Source organism: Aptenodytes forsteri, unplaced genomic scaffold (assembly GCF_000699145.1).
Source record: "Aptenodytes forsteri isolate BGI_AS27 unplaced genomic scaffold, ASM69914v1 Scaffold53, whole genome shotgun sequence".
NCBI lineage: Eukaryota > Metazoa > Chordata > Aves > Sphenisciformes > Spheniscidae > Aptenodytes > Aptenodytes forsteri.
This window is the reverse complement of record NW_008795909.1, coordinates 5,399,223-5,416,335: the sequence shown is the minus strand read 5'-3', so window position 1 is coordinate 5,416,335 and position 17,113 is coordinate 5,399,223. Positions and strand designations below refer to the sequence as shown.

Here is a 17,113-nt window from a genome sequence, read left to right as displayed (position 1 = left end):
TAATCACATTCCTCACAGCTAAATTTTGTCATAAATCCTCTTTTATACAAGAAAAAGGCAACAGTTTTGTTTTTTTTTCCAACAGGCTCTATTAATTACAATTTAAACTGTACACACAATGATAGGCCATCTTCTTTCTTGGTTTTGTTTTTACAGTACCATGGCAACAACAGTGATAGACTTGCAATGTTTTTGTGTTCATATGGAAAATGTGAAACAGTATACATGTACACACCAATGCACTGTAAAAAGCAGCAGTTTACTTCAGTGGTCCAACAGTAACGGCAAACATTTTGGCTCAGCTAGGCAGTAATCCATTAAAATCTTATACCAATACTACAGCAGACTTACCACACAACTTGCAAATTTAAAAATACAACTTAGAAACTTGCAGGTTTCCCTTTTGCTGCTGTTCTTAGATTCAAATTTACAGCATATAACCAGTATGGATAGGCTTCTACAACCAGGCTGTCCCACTGATTGCCTCTTTTTGCCTGTGTTTTTCCTTTGATACTTTTTTTTTTCTTTTTTTCCTTTTTTTTTCTCCCCCAGCAAGTGCACTCCTTTTGTCTCAGTAAGGATGAACCAGTAAAATAGAAAACTTAAATAGAGAGCGAGAAGAAGAGAGAGCTTTTGGAATTTGGCAAAATAAGAAAAGCCCACTGGTTTTGCCTGAGCAGAAGGAACACACCTACTCCGAGAGGGAGGACTTTGCTCCCACCGCATTGTGCCTTGTCCCGGGATCCCGATCCCTCCCCTTGCTTCAAAGCAGACAAACAATACCATGCATGCTCGGGTTGCTGTCCATATACATCTAGAAGATGAGTAGGGCTGCGGCGGCTGCCTTAATGAAATATCGTTAGATGTTGCTGAGGCTAATGAGAGATCAACAGTCTACGTTAGTGTGTGACACAGGCATGGCGGTTACCAGTCTTTCTGCCTTTGCGCATCCTGTAGAGGGGGCCTGAAAGTATAAACTGTTCATGGAACAAACTAGAAATTCCTTATCGTAAATCATCTTGTGCTGTGTGGGTTGGTATTTTTTTTATTATTTATTATTATTATAAATATCCTTCATTGAAACAGTAGTCTCTTCAAACAGTTCTTGCAATTTTAGGAACATTTGTCTCTTTCTTATTTAATTCCTTCAGCAGGAGCGCTCCATTCCTACTGAGATGAACAATTTTCTTCCTTCCCCACCCCCAACCCTTAAAAAATTTTCTACATACAGCGTAGCAGTGAGTCACTAGAGAACAGTCTGGATCAAATTATTCAAACTTGGTCATAAAATCCTTTGCCTATATTATATTACTGGCTACCCCCGTTTACTATATTGGGGAGGGGGGAAAGTAGCCCAATAAAGGAATTATTCTTAAGAAATCTACAAAGAATGTAGAAACAAAATTTTATAATCCTTTAGGACCAACATTTGGCAAGTAATTAAAAAAAAAAGAATACACTGAAAAATACTTTCTTTAATATTATACATCAGGCACAACACTTGTTTTTTTTTTTTTTTGTTATAAGATTTCATCTGCATAAAAGGTTTGTAGGATCAGCAGGTGCCGGATGTCTCCTCGCCTGCGAAAGCCAGATGGTTTCAGCTCCCGCACTCTCTCCTCCGCTCCCGTGGCGTGGGGAAGGCGACGGGGACCCCGGAGGAGCCCCTCAGATGCTGAGGTCGGTGCTGCACTCCTTGTACGGCCGCCTGCGCTGCTCGGGCGGGTGCCTGCGGCTCGGCTCGTGCTTCCAGCCAGGGTCTTCCCTCTCCCGGTGGCCGACTCGCTCCTCCCTGAGCCGTCTGTCGGGCGACCTCTCCCTCCGCCGGTCGGACGACTTGGCCCGCCGGTCAAGGGAGCTCTCTCTTCTCCGATCGGGTGACCTCCTCGGCTCCGTGAGTCTCTCCAGCGACCGCCGGCGGCGACTGGGTGACCGCTCTCTGCGCTTCTCAGGGGAGAGGTCTCTCCTCCTCTCGTGTCGCTCCCGCCTCTCCAGAGTGTTGTCAGCGCTCCTCGTCCCTTCCCTCCGCTTTTCGGGAGACCTCCTCTTCTGCCCATTCACCACCGCCCTCTCCGGCTGCCGCTCGTGCCTCCTCTCCGGCGACCTCTCCATCCTCCTGCCTGGCACGTGGTCGTTGGTTTTAGAAGTCCCATTCCAAGTGTGGTGTTCGTTGGGATGTCTGCTAAACTCTCTGCTGCCTTTTAGGTCTCTAACGTAAGTCCGCTTGTCCCCATGTTGTGATGATTTGTGAAGGTCTGGTGGATAACTGGACTCCGATGATGGGTGCTGCCGTCGGTCGGATGGCACGGGTTTCATTTCCGATACATTTTGTGAACCTGTGGCGGGACTGTTCCTGTCACTGCTGGGGTCTGAAAGAAAATAACAGCAAAGCGTTTGGTACCGATGCCTTCCGCGGCGCCGTGACACCACTTATCACTCTTCAGACTTCATTAGTGACAAAAACAAACAACTGTTAAAGCAGTCAGCGAAGGCTAACCAAAGCTTTTGTTAATTTAACTGCGAACAACGAGAGTTACAGGTTAGTACTGGTGCTGCTCTGTTCGTTAGCCGTGTTTTGGTCCAAGCCGATATCATCTTTATGCTCTTCTTGTCATGGGGCATTTTACATTTTCCCCAAGCCCAATTCATAATGTTTCGGTTACACTACTTTCTTTCCAGTGGAAAAAAAAATATTGTAGTTCGGGTTGTTGGCTGTTTTTTTAAGTTTCCAATAAAGAGGGCCTTTAGGAAACAATATTTTTCTTTTGAGTCCTTTGAAAGAACTGCCTTCCAGGTGTGGGAGGCCTTGTTTCAAATAGCAGAAAATGTACAGAAAATAGAATTGATTATTAAGTTTTCACCTCATAAAATAACATTTTGAAGGTGTGAGAATTAGACTGTAATAATGCAATTTCCATTTCATTTAAGACATTACTTAATCTCCTTAGTTCTACCATGTTATGAAAACTCCTAGGGTAGATTTTGGTTTTGCCACAATGATTCGAACAACGATGACAGAAGTTATGATTTTTTCATATCAAAGCAATGGAAAGATATTGTAATATGTAGGATGGCTCTGATTAAAACCTAATCTCCAGTTCATTATTTTACTGTAGTATTTCAGGTAAAATACAGCTGAGCTACCTCTGCGAGACAAGCTGCAAAGCGGGAAAAAAAACAACCCCAAAACTAAAAACCAGCCCTGTGCTGTAGCTAAGCTACAATTACTCACGTCATTTGTGACGGATGTTTATGAATGATTCATTATAGACATGGCAAACTTTAAAGTAGCTGCACTGACTTAATGCGAGCGTTGCTTTTATTTGCTTATTGTTTTCTTTTTTAAAGTAACTTCTGCACGGCAGCTCGGCTGGCGTTAGCTACGCTTCCTGCAGGCTTCCTGCCGCTCGCACCGAGACACCCACCTCGAGGTGGACTGTCCTGATGGCAACGACTGAAAACCCTCACAAACGCTTGTGGGGACAGACTTTTTTTCTGGTTTTCTCCTTTTTGTCTTCCCTCCCCCAAGCCAAACACTCTCACGCTCATTCCTCCTGCCACCACACAAAGCGTCTCCCATTTGATGGCATTTCCATTCCTTAGCTTGGGAAGGTCGGTGTGTGCATGGGCCATGATTTTTGTGATTTCCAGGTGAAACCCGTGTCGTGACTCACGTGTGTGCGTTTTTGCTTATTAGCATTTTCAGGCAGCAGCTGGGGACCACACCGCTTTTCCGTAGCTGTAAGCACGTGGCTTGCGGCAACCTGGCTATCGCACAAGGTACAAGCGAGGTTTAAACGTGTCCTGCGGTGTACTTACAACTCAGGGGACGCAGGGTGCTCGGAATGAATTGCTGTACATATAAAATATAGCGAAGCGGAAAGCAATGTGAGGGAATTAGGCCACAGCACAAAAACACCTAATATTGATTTTAGCTACAAACCGTAGTTTGATTATGGCCCATAAGGTAGAAGCAAGACTCCCCGAGCTTGTCATTTCTCATACATGCAGCGATATTAGGAGGTATCATCGCTGAGGAAGGAAGAGCCCAGCACCAAGAAAAGTAAGAGAAAGAGAAAGAGAAAAGTAGAAAATTTAGATTCCCTATAATAAAGATGAAAGAAAGAAAAATCTTCATATTTTATCTTAGAATAAAGAAAGTTTATTTTTCCAGTCAGATTGTCTAGGCTTCACCCAAATATAAGGCTGCAAAGACAGCAGTTGTTATTATCGTGACATAAAGAGACGTCTAAGAGGTGATTCAATAACCCAGACAACGAGAGCATCCATTCTAAAAGACAGCTGGAACAGCGACACAGAATGTCATAGAAAAAACATTAACAATCAAACAACAACGAAAAATAAAGTCCACCAGAGACCACAACATTAAAAATAAGTACAAAACTCATTACAAAAATATACAGCCTCATAGAGAAGCACGTTCCAATCAAGTCAGAAAAATATTGGAACTTAACATTATTAGAGGAACCATTTGCGACTGCAGCGAACAGAACGAAGAGAGGAAGGAGCCCCAAATGTTACAAGGATATTCTTTACAGTAGTGCAAACCCTGTATATTAAATCCTTGCTTGGAGAATGAACGTTTAGTGGTTTAGCATTAGCCAAAAGAAAATTGGTGGTGGATTTCCATCCTCAGTGCAACAGACATACGCTTTGAGAAGTGAAGCACTTAATTTACAGGGTATTTATGCAGTCTAGCATATGATACAGTACTGTACATCCAAAGGAGTATAGGAAAAGACAAAAGTAGAAAGAACGTTACAGAATTTCAGTGCCATCATTGAACCTTCTGGTGTGCTATTTATATTACAGAAGTGTAAACACACAACTTCCTCTCCATATTGTTAAACACTTCAATTGTTTGTTGGTTATACTCTGAATTGGTCATTTTAAGTTAAATAATGAGCAGAGTGAGCAGAAACTCTCAAATGTGGTACAGTAAATGAAAAGAAAATCTAGTTCACAAATTGTGCAAAGGGTTTTGTTTCTGGTTTTAGGACACGGAGTGAATGATAAACACAGAACTTACTGACACAGAAATAACCCAAATACGGGGAGGAAAGTATAAAGGACATCCCTTCAATCATCAGTTTCTATAGAAACCTCAAAGACCTTTGGTTGGGAGTAGCCCTCCATCGAGGGCACAATATTTGACAATTATCTCAAATAAATAAGACATAATTATAGTATTAAATAGTGTGCTAAGTTAAGCCACCCAGCAATCCAACCTCCGGGGGAAGAAAAGGAAATCTAATGCAATTCTTAGTAAGAAACGAGGACTGAATGTTTCCCCCAAGACAGACACGAGAGCACCTTTTCATAACCTCCTCACCTTTTCAGACCTTACAAATTAACTAGTTGAAACCAGCAGACAGTTTAAGGGGGGAGAAAAGGGCTCAGGAGGCCAAATCAATATATTTTTGCAGTAAAGCTTTTTTTTTTTCTTCTTTTTCTTAAATAACTTTATAAATATTTACATAAATATTAAGGGAAGGCAAAAAATCTCATAAGCCATCTCAGCATTCATGTCTATGGAACAGACAGGAACTAAGAGAAAAACCTAACAAAAAAAAGCACTGCTTCAGAATAATAACTCAGGATCCCAGTTTTTGCATTGATTAGAAGTAGAGACCTATTTGAAACAACAATTCAGCCGCTGAGAAACAGTTTGGCACAGTTCAATGACATTCCTTGTTTGGCTGGACAAGACAATAAGTTTGTTTTGTTTTGTTTTCCTCTCTGATCACCAAAAATACTGCTATGATGATCTTGCCTTACACTGCGCCCCAAGTCCATGGAAGCAAGCAAAGGATGAAATGTGTAGAAAATTCAGCACAAGCGAGGCAATTAACCATATGTTGCAAAGGTTGGTAAGACACTGGTGAGAAAGGAAAATAAAAAAGAATTCCCGCTTCAGATCTTGAGACAAATCATTCATGGAGTGATGCCAGGGAAGAAAGGAATGTTTTCATAGTTTGACCCACCATATTCTGGGACAGAGCCATCTCCACGTTTCAGAAACAGGCGGACCCTGCGGCCACCGTTTTTAATCAGTTCGATGGCCCGAGCATGCTTCATGTTCTTGGTAGTTTCTCCGTTGATCTCTAAGATTTCATCACCGATCTGTCAATGTAATAAAAGAAAAGAGTCTGAGATTGGAAACAAGCCCCCACAAGGGCCACCACCAGCACACCACAAGACAACAGCCACAGCAGAGGTGGAAGAAGAACTATGCACCAGGTGAAGCTAAATACGCCCAACTCCTTCCAGTGACAGTCCACAAAAAAGAGTATGCAGGGGCCTGGGAGATATCAAAATATTTCATTGCTGTTCTGTAAAACCACCTTGCATTACTGAACTGCTCAATACCTAGAGCTGTGTTAGAACTGGTGTTATTTTATTTTAGTTTGATTATTTGTAAAGCCTTTGGTCAAAGTGGTGGTTTGTTTCACAGTCTGCTGTAACTAGGATGTTCAAATAGCTTTTTCAGGTCCATTTCTCACTTGGATATAGATACCTACTATGAACCAGTAAACCTGCTTTTGTAAATATAATCATTTCTCAGGATAGGAAAACAGGGCTTGGAAGAGCTTGTCAAAGCATTGGCTTCCACAGGGCAGCACTGATTAATTTTCATCAGCAAAAATTTTGGACCTATAAATCCAGCCCTAGCAAAAGAATTTTGAAAATGCCCTTCGTGCGATGTATCTGGAGAAGAAAAAGACACATGCTGTAAAATTATCAAGCACTCTCTAAGAGAGGAGCAAGGAGTACATAAAACTCGGCAATTTAATTTTTTGGTAGGCATTTTATAACACGTCCTTGTTATAATTTTATAATCTAGATGATATGTGAAGTTAATAGTTAATACTAATGAAAAATTAACACTATAATTTTGCAATCCACTGGTCGGTATACACGCTCCCTCACCACTCTACCGCCCAGCAGAGGAGAGGACACCCCAATCCTCTACTCATGGCTCCAGCTTTAAAGAAGCCGGCAAAGATTGCGGCTATTACATTTTCATTGTTACATGTATCTTTGTTACGCTTTAGAAGTCAGATTATGTATTAGAATTTGGAAACCCAGGTTGGAACAAGGTGGTGAAATCTTCCAGTGCACACACACCGTTATAGACTCTATACAAAGAGTGACAGAAGCCATTGACAGAAGTAAATAGGAACCTCTGCTCCTTTCAGTTAACATTTAATTTTCCTCTTAGCTGGCACAGCAGAAGGTGTGCCTGTAGGGGAGAGGCATGGAAGTCAGCTTATTGCAAAGAAGCATGTTTTTTAAATCTGTTTGTGCATACCCTCATCTTCCCACATCTCTCAGCTGGACCATCCTCAGCTAGCCGCAACACGTACAGATCCATATTATACTCCCGGCCACCTCGCAGGCTAAAGCCAAACCCTTTGGCTCCTCTTTCCAGCTCAACAGTGTAAAAGTCTTGGTCCTGCTGGAGGGAAGACAACATATACGCAATTGAACAGAAAGTTAAATGCCGCTCTACTCTCATTTTTAAATTATTCAACCAACAAATGTTATTATTTTTGTTACTCATAATTAAAAAAAGAAAATCAGTTGAGTTTTCACACACAGACCAGGATTTCCTGCTTCCTCAGATCCGTGTGCCAGCGGTGGTCTGCAAAGGGCTGTTTGGATGAATGGGCTTGGCCATGTCCCATGTATACAACACCTCCTGTGCCCAGGGCAGAAAGGCGCATTTCTGGAGGGCGGTCAGCGTTCTACCAACCGCAAAGGCAGACTAGGGCAACCTCACTTCCCGTGCCAGGCTTTAGTTAAATGTCTAATGGTACCTGGGACGAGTCTATGCCACAGTGCTGGCTTTTCCTTTTTGTTACCACCTCATCTATTCCTTTGCAAGAAGCTCAGAAGTACGTGCATTGTTTTTCACAAATGCTCTTAGCGTAGGGATGTTTTGAAATCCCTAATGGAAGAGGTTATTTCTGGGATGGCCAGTGGCAAGGAAAGTTAACAGTGAGATAGATAATCTCTCCAATAAGATGCCGTCTGCAAAAGCTGGAACACTCCAGCTATTGCCCCTTATTAAGTTTTCTTCTTTTTTGTCCTCTGAATTTATCATTTGCACACAACAGTACTTTCGGGAGAGGCCCCTCAAAATATACAATTCAATAAACAAACAAAAATTATTAGTGTCGTAAAAATGTCAGCTTTTTTTTTTTCTTTTTTTTGTTCTCCCAAAAAGTCTTGATGAGAATGTGTTGGAAATGTTTCTCAGCTGAAACAACAGCAACACATATTAAGAAACTAATCAGCAAATTCCTCTTTCTTCAGCAAACAGACTGAGGGAGAACAGCTTCCCAGTAGGAACCTTCAAGGGAAATATTTGAACACAGCCCTCAAGCAGATTGGAAGCAACAGTCTGTGGTAAACAAAACAATTAGAAAGGTACTCCTTACCTGGGCTGCTTGGGGTGGTTTGAAATCAAACTGGGATTCCTGCTTTGGTTTGGTGTTGTTCCTGCTGTAACGAGTGAGAGAAAGAGGGAGAGAGGAAAAACACAGCTCATGGGATGTGAAGATGATCAAGAAGTAACCAAAGAGAGAGCATGTCAATATGCTCTCCTCAAGGAAAACAATCTGACCTGGTCTCCTGTGGTATTTGCTGAGGAGTATGTGTGGTTGTAATTGTAGCAATTTTTTCTGCATTGGTCAATAAAGTAGCATTGGAGGATTCTGCAAAATAAATTTTTTTTTCATTATGAGGGAAAACCATTGGCTATTCACTGATAAAACAAAAGTTTTACAAAGGCATTTCACCGGAAAGCATCATTATGTTGTTTTTAAAGAACTTGAGATTGGCTCAAATTTCTTAAATCCAAAAATTAACAGGATAAAGTCTAAGCTAAGTCATAGTAATTATGTATATGAAACTGTACAGCACCTCTGTTGCAGAGAAATATTGGCTTTTGAGTTGCACATCGAAACGTAACGTGATTTATCGCTCGTGGCTCAGCTTTTTTCTGGTATCTGTCATCAGATGTACCAAATTACTGTGTAATCTGTTTTTCATCTTTGTAAGAGAAAAACTTCTAAGCACCCCTAACCAACTAGGAAACATTGTCATATAACTGCTGCTGCTGTATCCTATGTTCTTGAAAAAGTCAAGGCTTTAGTGAAGGCATCATATTTAGCTTAATCATCACTGCAAAAGTTAATTAGCAAAGAATGTGCATACCAGAAACTGCCACAGCTACCCATCACAAATAGTGTAGAGCAGGGAGTCAAATATTTATATATATTTATACAATATATAGTATATTTATATAATAAATGCACAAATGAGGAGGTTTTTTCAGTAACCAAATACATCAGCACTCTCATTTTTCTCAAGAAAAAACCGAGGCCACTCAATTGGCAAAAGAAAAAAAAATATAAAAAAATTGGGAAATCTGGATTAGAAACATCTCTGACCGTTAGACACACTCAGAACAAAGACTGACTTGTGGAGGAAGGGCTGAAGAATGTTTTGACTGTTGTCTATTGACATGAATTCCAATCATTAAAGTCTCCAAATATGGTAGGTTGACTGGATTAATTTTATAGTAGCAATAACTATTCCATGGATTATAAGCTTATCAGTGCTTCCTCCATCAGAAGCTGCAATCTTCAGTAGGATTGAGATGCGGCTTTTATCTAATACCTCACAAGGTGATATTGAATGTGCCTAAAACCCAAACTTCCTGAAATCCATCTTTGAAATACAACCCACTGCTGCCTGCGCACTCAAAGCTGCGCACAGGGACGTGGAACCACCTGTACCAAATGCATCAACAGCTCTGGGTACCATTTACAAAAGGGTTCACCAAGAGAATACAGAGAGGAGGATTAATTTCAAAACTCAATTTATGCCATGGTAAAGGGCTCTCAGCCCAACATCAGCCTGTGCAAATGCTGTATTTCTCTACGCACAGAAGAGGTGCTTCCAGGAGAGGTCCTCTCTCCTGCTTCACAAAACTGGGAAGGGCGTTGCTGTAGGCACAACTGAAAAGGGACTATCTAGGTGTCCCTCACAGCATGGCATGGCAAAATGGTCCCCTTGTCATTTTGGAGCTTTATCATAGACTTCAATAAGACCAGACTTAACCCAGAACTCATTTAAAATTCTGCCTAAAATTGAGGTCATGCACCTTGTTTCTTGACTGAATTTCTCTAGTTCCAATCCCACTTAAAAAAAAGCCACCATCAGACAACAGCAATGAAAACCGGGTGGAAACATCTGGCTCTCCAACATAAAATTACAAGGTCTTCTACCCTGCCCTTGTTTGCCTCTTAAGCTCCAGGCATCCGGCAATTCATTTTATTGACTATGGAGAAATCTGCCATTATTAAACAGAGTCCAGCTGTAATACAAAATTGCAGAAATGGGAGGTTTTTTGCCTGAATTAAGGAGAGGTGGTGGTCATGGGCTTACTTGGTCTTGGGAACCTATTTTATTTCATGGATTTATTTTAATTGTGGAGATATCCAGATGAGGTGAAGGTTTTTCCCTTCTGTGCATGTCAAAGGAAACTCAGGAAAAGGGAAAGAGAAAGAGAAGACCATTTAAACAGATGGGTGCAATGAGAGCACAGTTCTTTTGCCTGCAGCACTGTGCCCAAGTTAACATGCCCAAACACTCAGCATATGGAGCTATAACATCTTCCAGACCAGAGCTGGCTTGTGTCCGGTGGCTCAGAAAGCAAGAGAAGCTCCTGGGTCTGCCTGCACCTCTCAGGATAGGCACGACCAAAACATGCCCTTGTGAGGATGTGCCGCTGACAGCTGGCTTGCGTGAGAAGGAGACGTCCCTATGTGTGGTTACACTGTTGGAATTTAAGGAATAATTCTGTGTATTTTGTAATGATGCCTTGATGCTAAAATTTGTCTCCAACATAAGAAGGCCCCAAAACATGGTTAAGTGTTCTGTATTCATCCAGAACAAAAGCCTCTGAAAACCTCCACAAATACTTGGAGATCAGATGACGATGGGCTTCAAAGAGAATGCAAGGTTCCTACCCTTTAGTAGGTCACACTAAGAATACCAAGTAGAGCAACAACACATCTTGGTACAGATGAATCTTCACGCCACTGTACTGTATCTATCTTTAGCCCACCCTATCCCATGAGTCAGGAGTTGTGCATAATTTTGCTAGTTTTTTAGACACTGGTTCAGGACGCATGCCAGCCACCATGCAAAACGGGAACAGAACACAATTACAGGAAAAATTATCTCTAGTAGAATTACAATTATACGTTCTAAATCCTAAATATTTCATTGATTCCTTGCCCTGTTCTGCCCTAGAACACTGAGACACCAATTAAATGCCTAATCTAAGCTTGTAATTTTTCAGCTCTCTGTGTCCTTGCATCAGCTGGTAGTACGTTAAAGCATCGTAATTTCATTGCAAATGCACTCCTGCAGTGGTCTATGGCAATGAGATGGTGCAAGACTTATTACACAGCAAAAACCCTTGGTGGTTTTAATAATGTTAGAAGAGATTAGCAGTGTGAGTTTATTGTGAGTCTTGTGATGAGCCTTAGTTTCATGTTTATCTGAGAAGCGTGGATTCTGATTTATTCTGTTTTCCCCCTTTTAAGTGCACCGTTAGACCATTTATATTTACCAAAAAAGCACCCCAAAAGCAACAAAAACAACAAATCAACAAAGTACTCAAAGACAGCAAAAAGAAAACAACATTGAGACCAATTTCTTAAATCGCATTTTTTTTAGAGCAAACCTCTCAGCAATTTTGAGAGTGTCTGGTCTTACTGGCTTTTGGAAATTAAATTCCAGGTAATTCTATGCAGAGTTGGCAACCTGACTTGGAATTTCAAAGGGACAGTAAATAAAAAGACTCGAAGCCTGCATTGCTATGAGAGAGAAGAGTTGACTCCTTCCCTAAATTACAGCTTTCCACCTTCTCCAGGAATACCTGATGTCAGTCACAGGTACAGATTTCCCTTCTAACCTAAGCAATTTAACATGGTATTTTGTACACGTATTTGCATGAACAAGACTGGCTGAGCATTCATGTCAGGAGGCTATATTCATCTTAAAAAAAAAATCTTAAACCATTCAAAAATTATTTATTTCTTAGGTATTTTTGCCTTTTCAAAAAATATTTATTTATTTATTCAAAGATTCACCTTCCTTGATTTTGATCAGATACCAAAATACAGGTAATGAACAATTCTTCTCCCAGTTTACCTTCCAAAACTGGCATGCACAGGCCAGCTCAGATGTTAGCCTGATTCACAGCCATTTTATTATTCACGAACACTCAATTTCCTGGAAGCAGCAAAGGATCATATACCATTTGACCTGGTAGCTACTAAACAGTAGGAAAATAAAGCCTTTATGCAAAACAAATCATCCTAAACAGAAATAATTTATAACCAGATCATTTCTCATCCTGGCCTATTTATATCCTGTAACTAAACATAGCATAATCATGCTCTGTGGGGTAACGAAATCCATGCTTCAGATTAGAAAGTACGAGAGTTAGCAACGACCGAATGCTTCTCACTGGAAATCACACCATGTAACTTCTTCATTCTGCTTTACAGGTACCAGGTTCAATTCAGCCATACCTTCTCAACCTTTCTTTCAAACTTAATCACACTTTCTCTATATTTAACTGAATGCAAATAATGTCCTGTACAACTCTAAGAAATGCTCATTAGCACTGTATCTGAGCCATCAAATCTTATACTCGTGGATTCAGCTTAAAAAGAAAGCAGTGTAGAAAGATTTCTGGCTAACGAGTTCTCACTATGAACCCGTCCATGGCAGAGCAGGACAACGAACAAACAAAATACTTAGAATTTAGAACCACAGAAATTTTAGTTCTGCTACAGATACTTTACATACGTTTCTGCTCTGTTCCTATTTGGCATCACAGCTAGGGATCAGTTTAATGAAACTGATATATAACACAGATCCTTATTTTTATTAAATAGTTCAATGACCTGAAACCAGTACCAAGTGTCAGCGTATTATTAGGGATCCTGCACGTTCCCTCTGATCTGGAACAGCGAGATTCTGTCTAGGGTAACTCTTACAACGATCAGCTGCAAGCACACAGCAGCTCCAGAGCCATCGCCATTTAACAAAGTCATTTCAAAATGTACTGAGCTCGCTCCCAAAGCAACTTACGCAGAATAAAAACAAATCTTCTTTTCAATCAGCTCAAAACACGACAAAGTGTTTATCTCTTTCTGTGATCTCTTTACTCTATAGCCTGCTTGTGTATATACAAAGCTTCAGGAATCCCACATATTAACAAGTGATTCCCAAATATTCTAAAGCTGCATTATTAACCTAAGAATCAAATCAAAGTGTACCGAGATATGCATCAAATTTACAGAAGATCATTTTACGGAGATACGTGGAAGAACATGATAGAATGGAATATTATTTTTTTAATGTAGAATCAGCACCTCCCTGTTTAAAAAAAGAACTCCCATTTCTATAGAAAGAAACAAAAAATAAAGCTATGGAAGACTCACAACCTCCCTCACTGCTAATTCCCAAAGTGGGAGTGGAAATTGAGTCCTCCATGACTTTGCAGCTCCGACTGATGCAAAAAGCCCGGAACAAAACCAGCGAGAGGGTCAGATAAGACAGCAGGAAACATATACTTTACCATCTCCTGGAATGATGCGCAGGGTAACGGTGTTTCCCGCTTCCTTAATGAGGTTGACGATGTCTGAATGCGACTTGTTGGTGATGGAGCACCCATTCACAGCCAAGATCCGATCGCCTACTTTCAGCTTGCCACAGCGGTCTGCGGGACTCCCTTCAATTATCCGACCTATTTTGTGAGGCATGGCCACACATGCATTTCCCGCTTTTGTATTGGTTTGGGGGTTGTTTTTGTTTTGTTTTGTTTTGGTTTGGTTTTTTAATTGTTTACATACGTGGGAATATGGTGAAGGGGAAAAGGAGAAAAAGGGTTGAAAAGGGAAAGAGAAGGTTAAGGGTTAATTAATTAATGCATCAAGCAAAAGTTATTATAGGATAGCTTTGCTGCCAGTGTTCAAAACATTGGCAATCAACTAGTATGAGTGCACAATACTTTACTTTTTTTACAAAAAGGTGTTTTGTTAATCACTCAAAACTCCCCCCACCTTGATTTCTGTTAATAAATGGTAAGATTTTTATAGACTACAACTGCACTTAGCAGCCCCATCATAACCCGAATCCTGATTTTATCTTTGAACAAAAAAATTGAAACTGTTTGTAGAAAACACAACCTTCCTCCTCCAGGATTACATCAGTGTCAGCCTCTCTAGTCTTTCTCTAGTCAACTGCTGTTCAAGCTTCTGCCAATGTTTTGTTCTTTCTCGATTTAGAAAGATAAAATTGTTCTAGGCCTAGGAGGGAGTGCAACTCCCTTTCTACCACAAAGACCCAATCTATCAGCGCTGCGTGGGGAAGCAACATGAAACGGTTTTCTTCTATTGTGAATAAAGGTACTACCAGGGAAGGTACAGGACCACTACAGATGGGCCAAGACTGACAAAGGTAACCTGTTTGGTGCAGGCATCCACCTCAGCCTGTGTTAACCCTTCCCCTTTTATGATCTTAGATGGCATCAGGACGGGAGCAGGGAAGGAATAAGGACCTCCTCATTTAAATACCTCTAAAACCACACACAAACCCATTGAGAAGTCTGGCACCCAGAGCAAGAGCACTTTAGGATGAATGTGTTTTGGAGACAAAATTTTCCTCCTGTTCAATGCAATTGCTTGTCCCAAAAACACAGGGTCGTCCATAGAATGCAGAATTGGGACACAGGGGATACACAACTGCACTCAGATAAATCCACTGGGCTTTTGTACGGCTTCTTCATACGGGCAAGAGGCCCTCGGGCACACAGCACGTGATTAAAACCATGAGGTGTACAGAGTGGTCATCTCATACTTTGCATCCACAATACATTCACCCTCAAGATGCACTTTCCCATCCATGCTGTAGTCTTTATTTGATTAGTAGTTTTAGAGATATACATTGCTGCGCACATGACAACACTAGAAAGACCATAAAGAAGAAAAGGCTAAGAAAAGGAATGTGAGGTGAGAGAACAAGGTTGGAAAGTTGTGATGAAAACCGGCAGAAAGTGTTAATATTAGTTGCAAACGGTATTTTTTTTTTTTTCTTCTCTTACTGTGATGTTAGAAAGTTTCTCTTTCTGGTAATACAAAGCCCCATCCAGTTTAAAAGCTGTTTTGAGGGTACGAGTTCCTACTCTATCCAATCCACTGAACACAGGTGACAGAGCCCACACCAAAGCGACCAAAGTGGGTTTTAGACCCAGTTTGGCCCATCTCTAAATACTACCCATGAAAGAAAAAAACTACAAAGCAGGTCCAAAGCAAGCACCACGCAGCAGAGGGAACACATCTCATGCAGAGTATTAGGAAAAAGCTGAATACACTTGAAAAAAATTAAAGGAAAAACAGTCACAGATCAACAGATCTCCATGAGGAGCCCCTGCACAGAAAACTTCCAGTTAGTGAGTATCTTGGGCTAAAGCAAACACAACTCTTTACAACCTCAGGTCAAGGTTTCTCTGCAGAAAAGAGTTAGAGCATAGTCTTCATACAGTAAAAGTTATTTACACACGTTTGCAAATACTTTCAGAAGATAAAAGCACTCTCTCTGGTTTAGACTGAGTTCAGTTTAATCTGTATTACATTACACCGTTGTGTTCTGGCACCAAAATACCTATTCTGGAAGAGCAGTTTCCAGCAGCAAGGACAGTGCGAGGTAGCCTAGCACCTGAGAACGGGCAGAACTCGATGCTCCGGGTCTATACTAGATATTTCCCCCTTGAAATCTCTGCTGCCATTACTGCCCAGAAGTGTTAGAAATGGCTTGTGCTACATCAATACCAGCAAAGGAGATGATACCCCCTTGATTTATTAGCAATGGCACTGCCGATAGGCAACGGCAGGAAATTTCAGAGAAAAAAGACTAGAAAAAAAAGAGGGAAAGGCCAGTGAGATGATCCCCCCTTGATTTATTAGCAAATGGCACTGCCGATAGGCAACGGCAGGAAAAAAGCCTAGGAAAAAAAGAGGGAAAGGCCACTTCTTGCCACATGCACCTGCGTGCCCCAGGAACAAGCTGTACAGGCAGACTGCAATATATTTCGTCTGCCAGCCACAACCCTGCTCTGAGAGGAAGTGTGATGATGGCCAGGGCACTCGTTCCGTCCTTCCTTTCCCCCTCCATCCCTATCACATGCCACAGACTAACAGGGAGGGAACACCTTCGTTTTTCCCTACAAAGTATAAGTGGATGCTGCCTCTGGCCCTTTTGGAGGAGATGGAAAGGGAAGAAAAAAGCATCTCTGACTGGTTTCCCCCTTGCAGTGACATTACTGCTCTAGAGCAGGCTGTTCTGTGCACACTTGCAATACCAGCTTATTTGTGCTTTGCAACATGAGACTCGTTTGCTCTGTAGACAGAATTACACCTCTTTTGCAGCAACACCTGGAAATGGGTGTCTGCCTAGCAGAAAGGACTGTCTTCAGAAAGAAACCATGACCACTTCTATTAGGGCAGGATATTACGTGTGACATCGCATGAACTTCATTTCCACATCCTCTGAAGAAATGGATTTGGGAAGAGGTGGACTGGGTCAAAAATCATCCTGTTTTTTTAACAGTATTCTCCATTTTATGTCTCACCAGCAAGCACTATTAATTAAAACTTTCCAGCTATCAGCATGCTCACTCCATAATGAGGATCAGAATAACCCTGATTGCCAAAGAGAAGTTAATCAGTTTAAGCATTACTGCTTTTAAATCAGCTGGCTCAATTCCACCATCAGGAGACATATTTCATTCCACCTGCTCCATTTCTGCATTAGCAAACAGCATCACTGGGGGGATCCCCAGCTGCTCTTCTGAGAGCAAACCCCAGCAAAGTGTCCAGCTAGAAGGGAGGGCCGGAGCTTCAGGGAGCATCAGGCATTGCCATTGGTGGCATTTTTGCTTTTCAGGTTGGGATTTCTCCTTTTGCTTTTCTCAACTCAGTGCTGAACAAAACCCAGGAGG

The 17,113-nt window shown here is 41.3% G+C and overlaps 1 protein-coding gene across 1 annotated transcript in view; it reads right to left on the bottom strand.

Moving 5' to 3' along the window:
• The window catches only part of MAGI1 (membrane associated guanylate kinase, WW and PDZ domain containing 1), a 322,237-nt gene that overhangs the window by 491 nt on the left and 304,633 nt on the right, over positions 1-17,113 (bottom strand). The window contains exons 17-22 of the mRNA XM_009284383.2: positions 13,694-13,861; positions 8,651-8,741; positions 8,466-8,529; positions 7,334-7,480; positions 6,006-6,144; positions 1-2,369 (exon numbers count right to left, since the gene is read on the bottom strand). The exon at positions 1-2,369 is cut by the window's left edge and continues 491 nt beyond it. Coding sequence (XP_009282658.1) covers positions 1,669-2,369; positions 6,006-6,144; positions 7,334-7,480; positions 8,466-8,529; positions 8,651-8,741; positions 13,694-13,861 — 1,310 coding nt within the window. The 3' untranslated portion in view covers positions 1-1,668. The remainder of the gene's footprint in view (positions 2,370-6,005; positions 6,145-7,333; positions 7,481-8,465; positions 8,530-8,650; positions 8,742-13,693; positions 13,862-17,113) is intronic.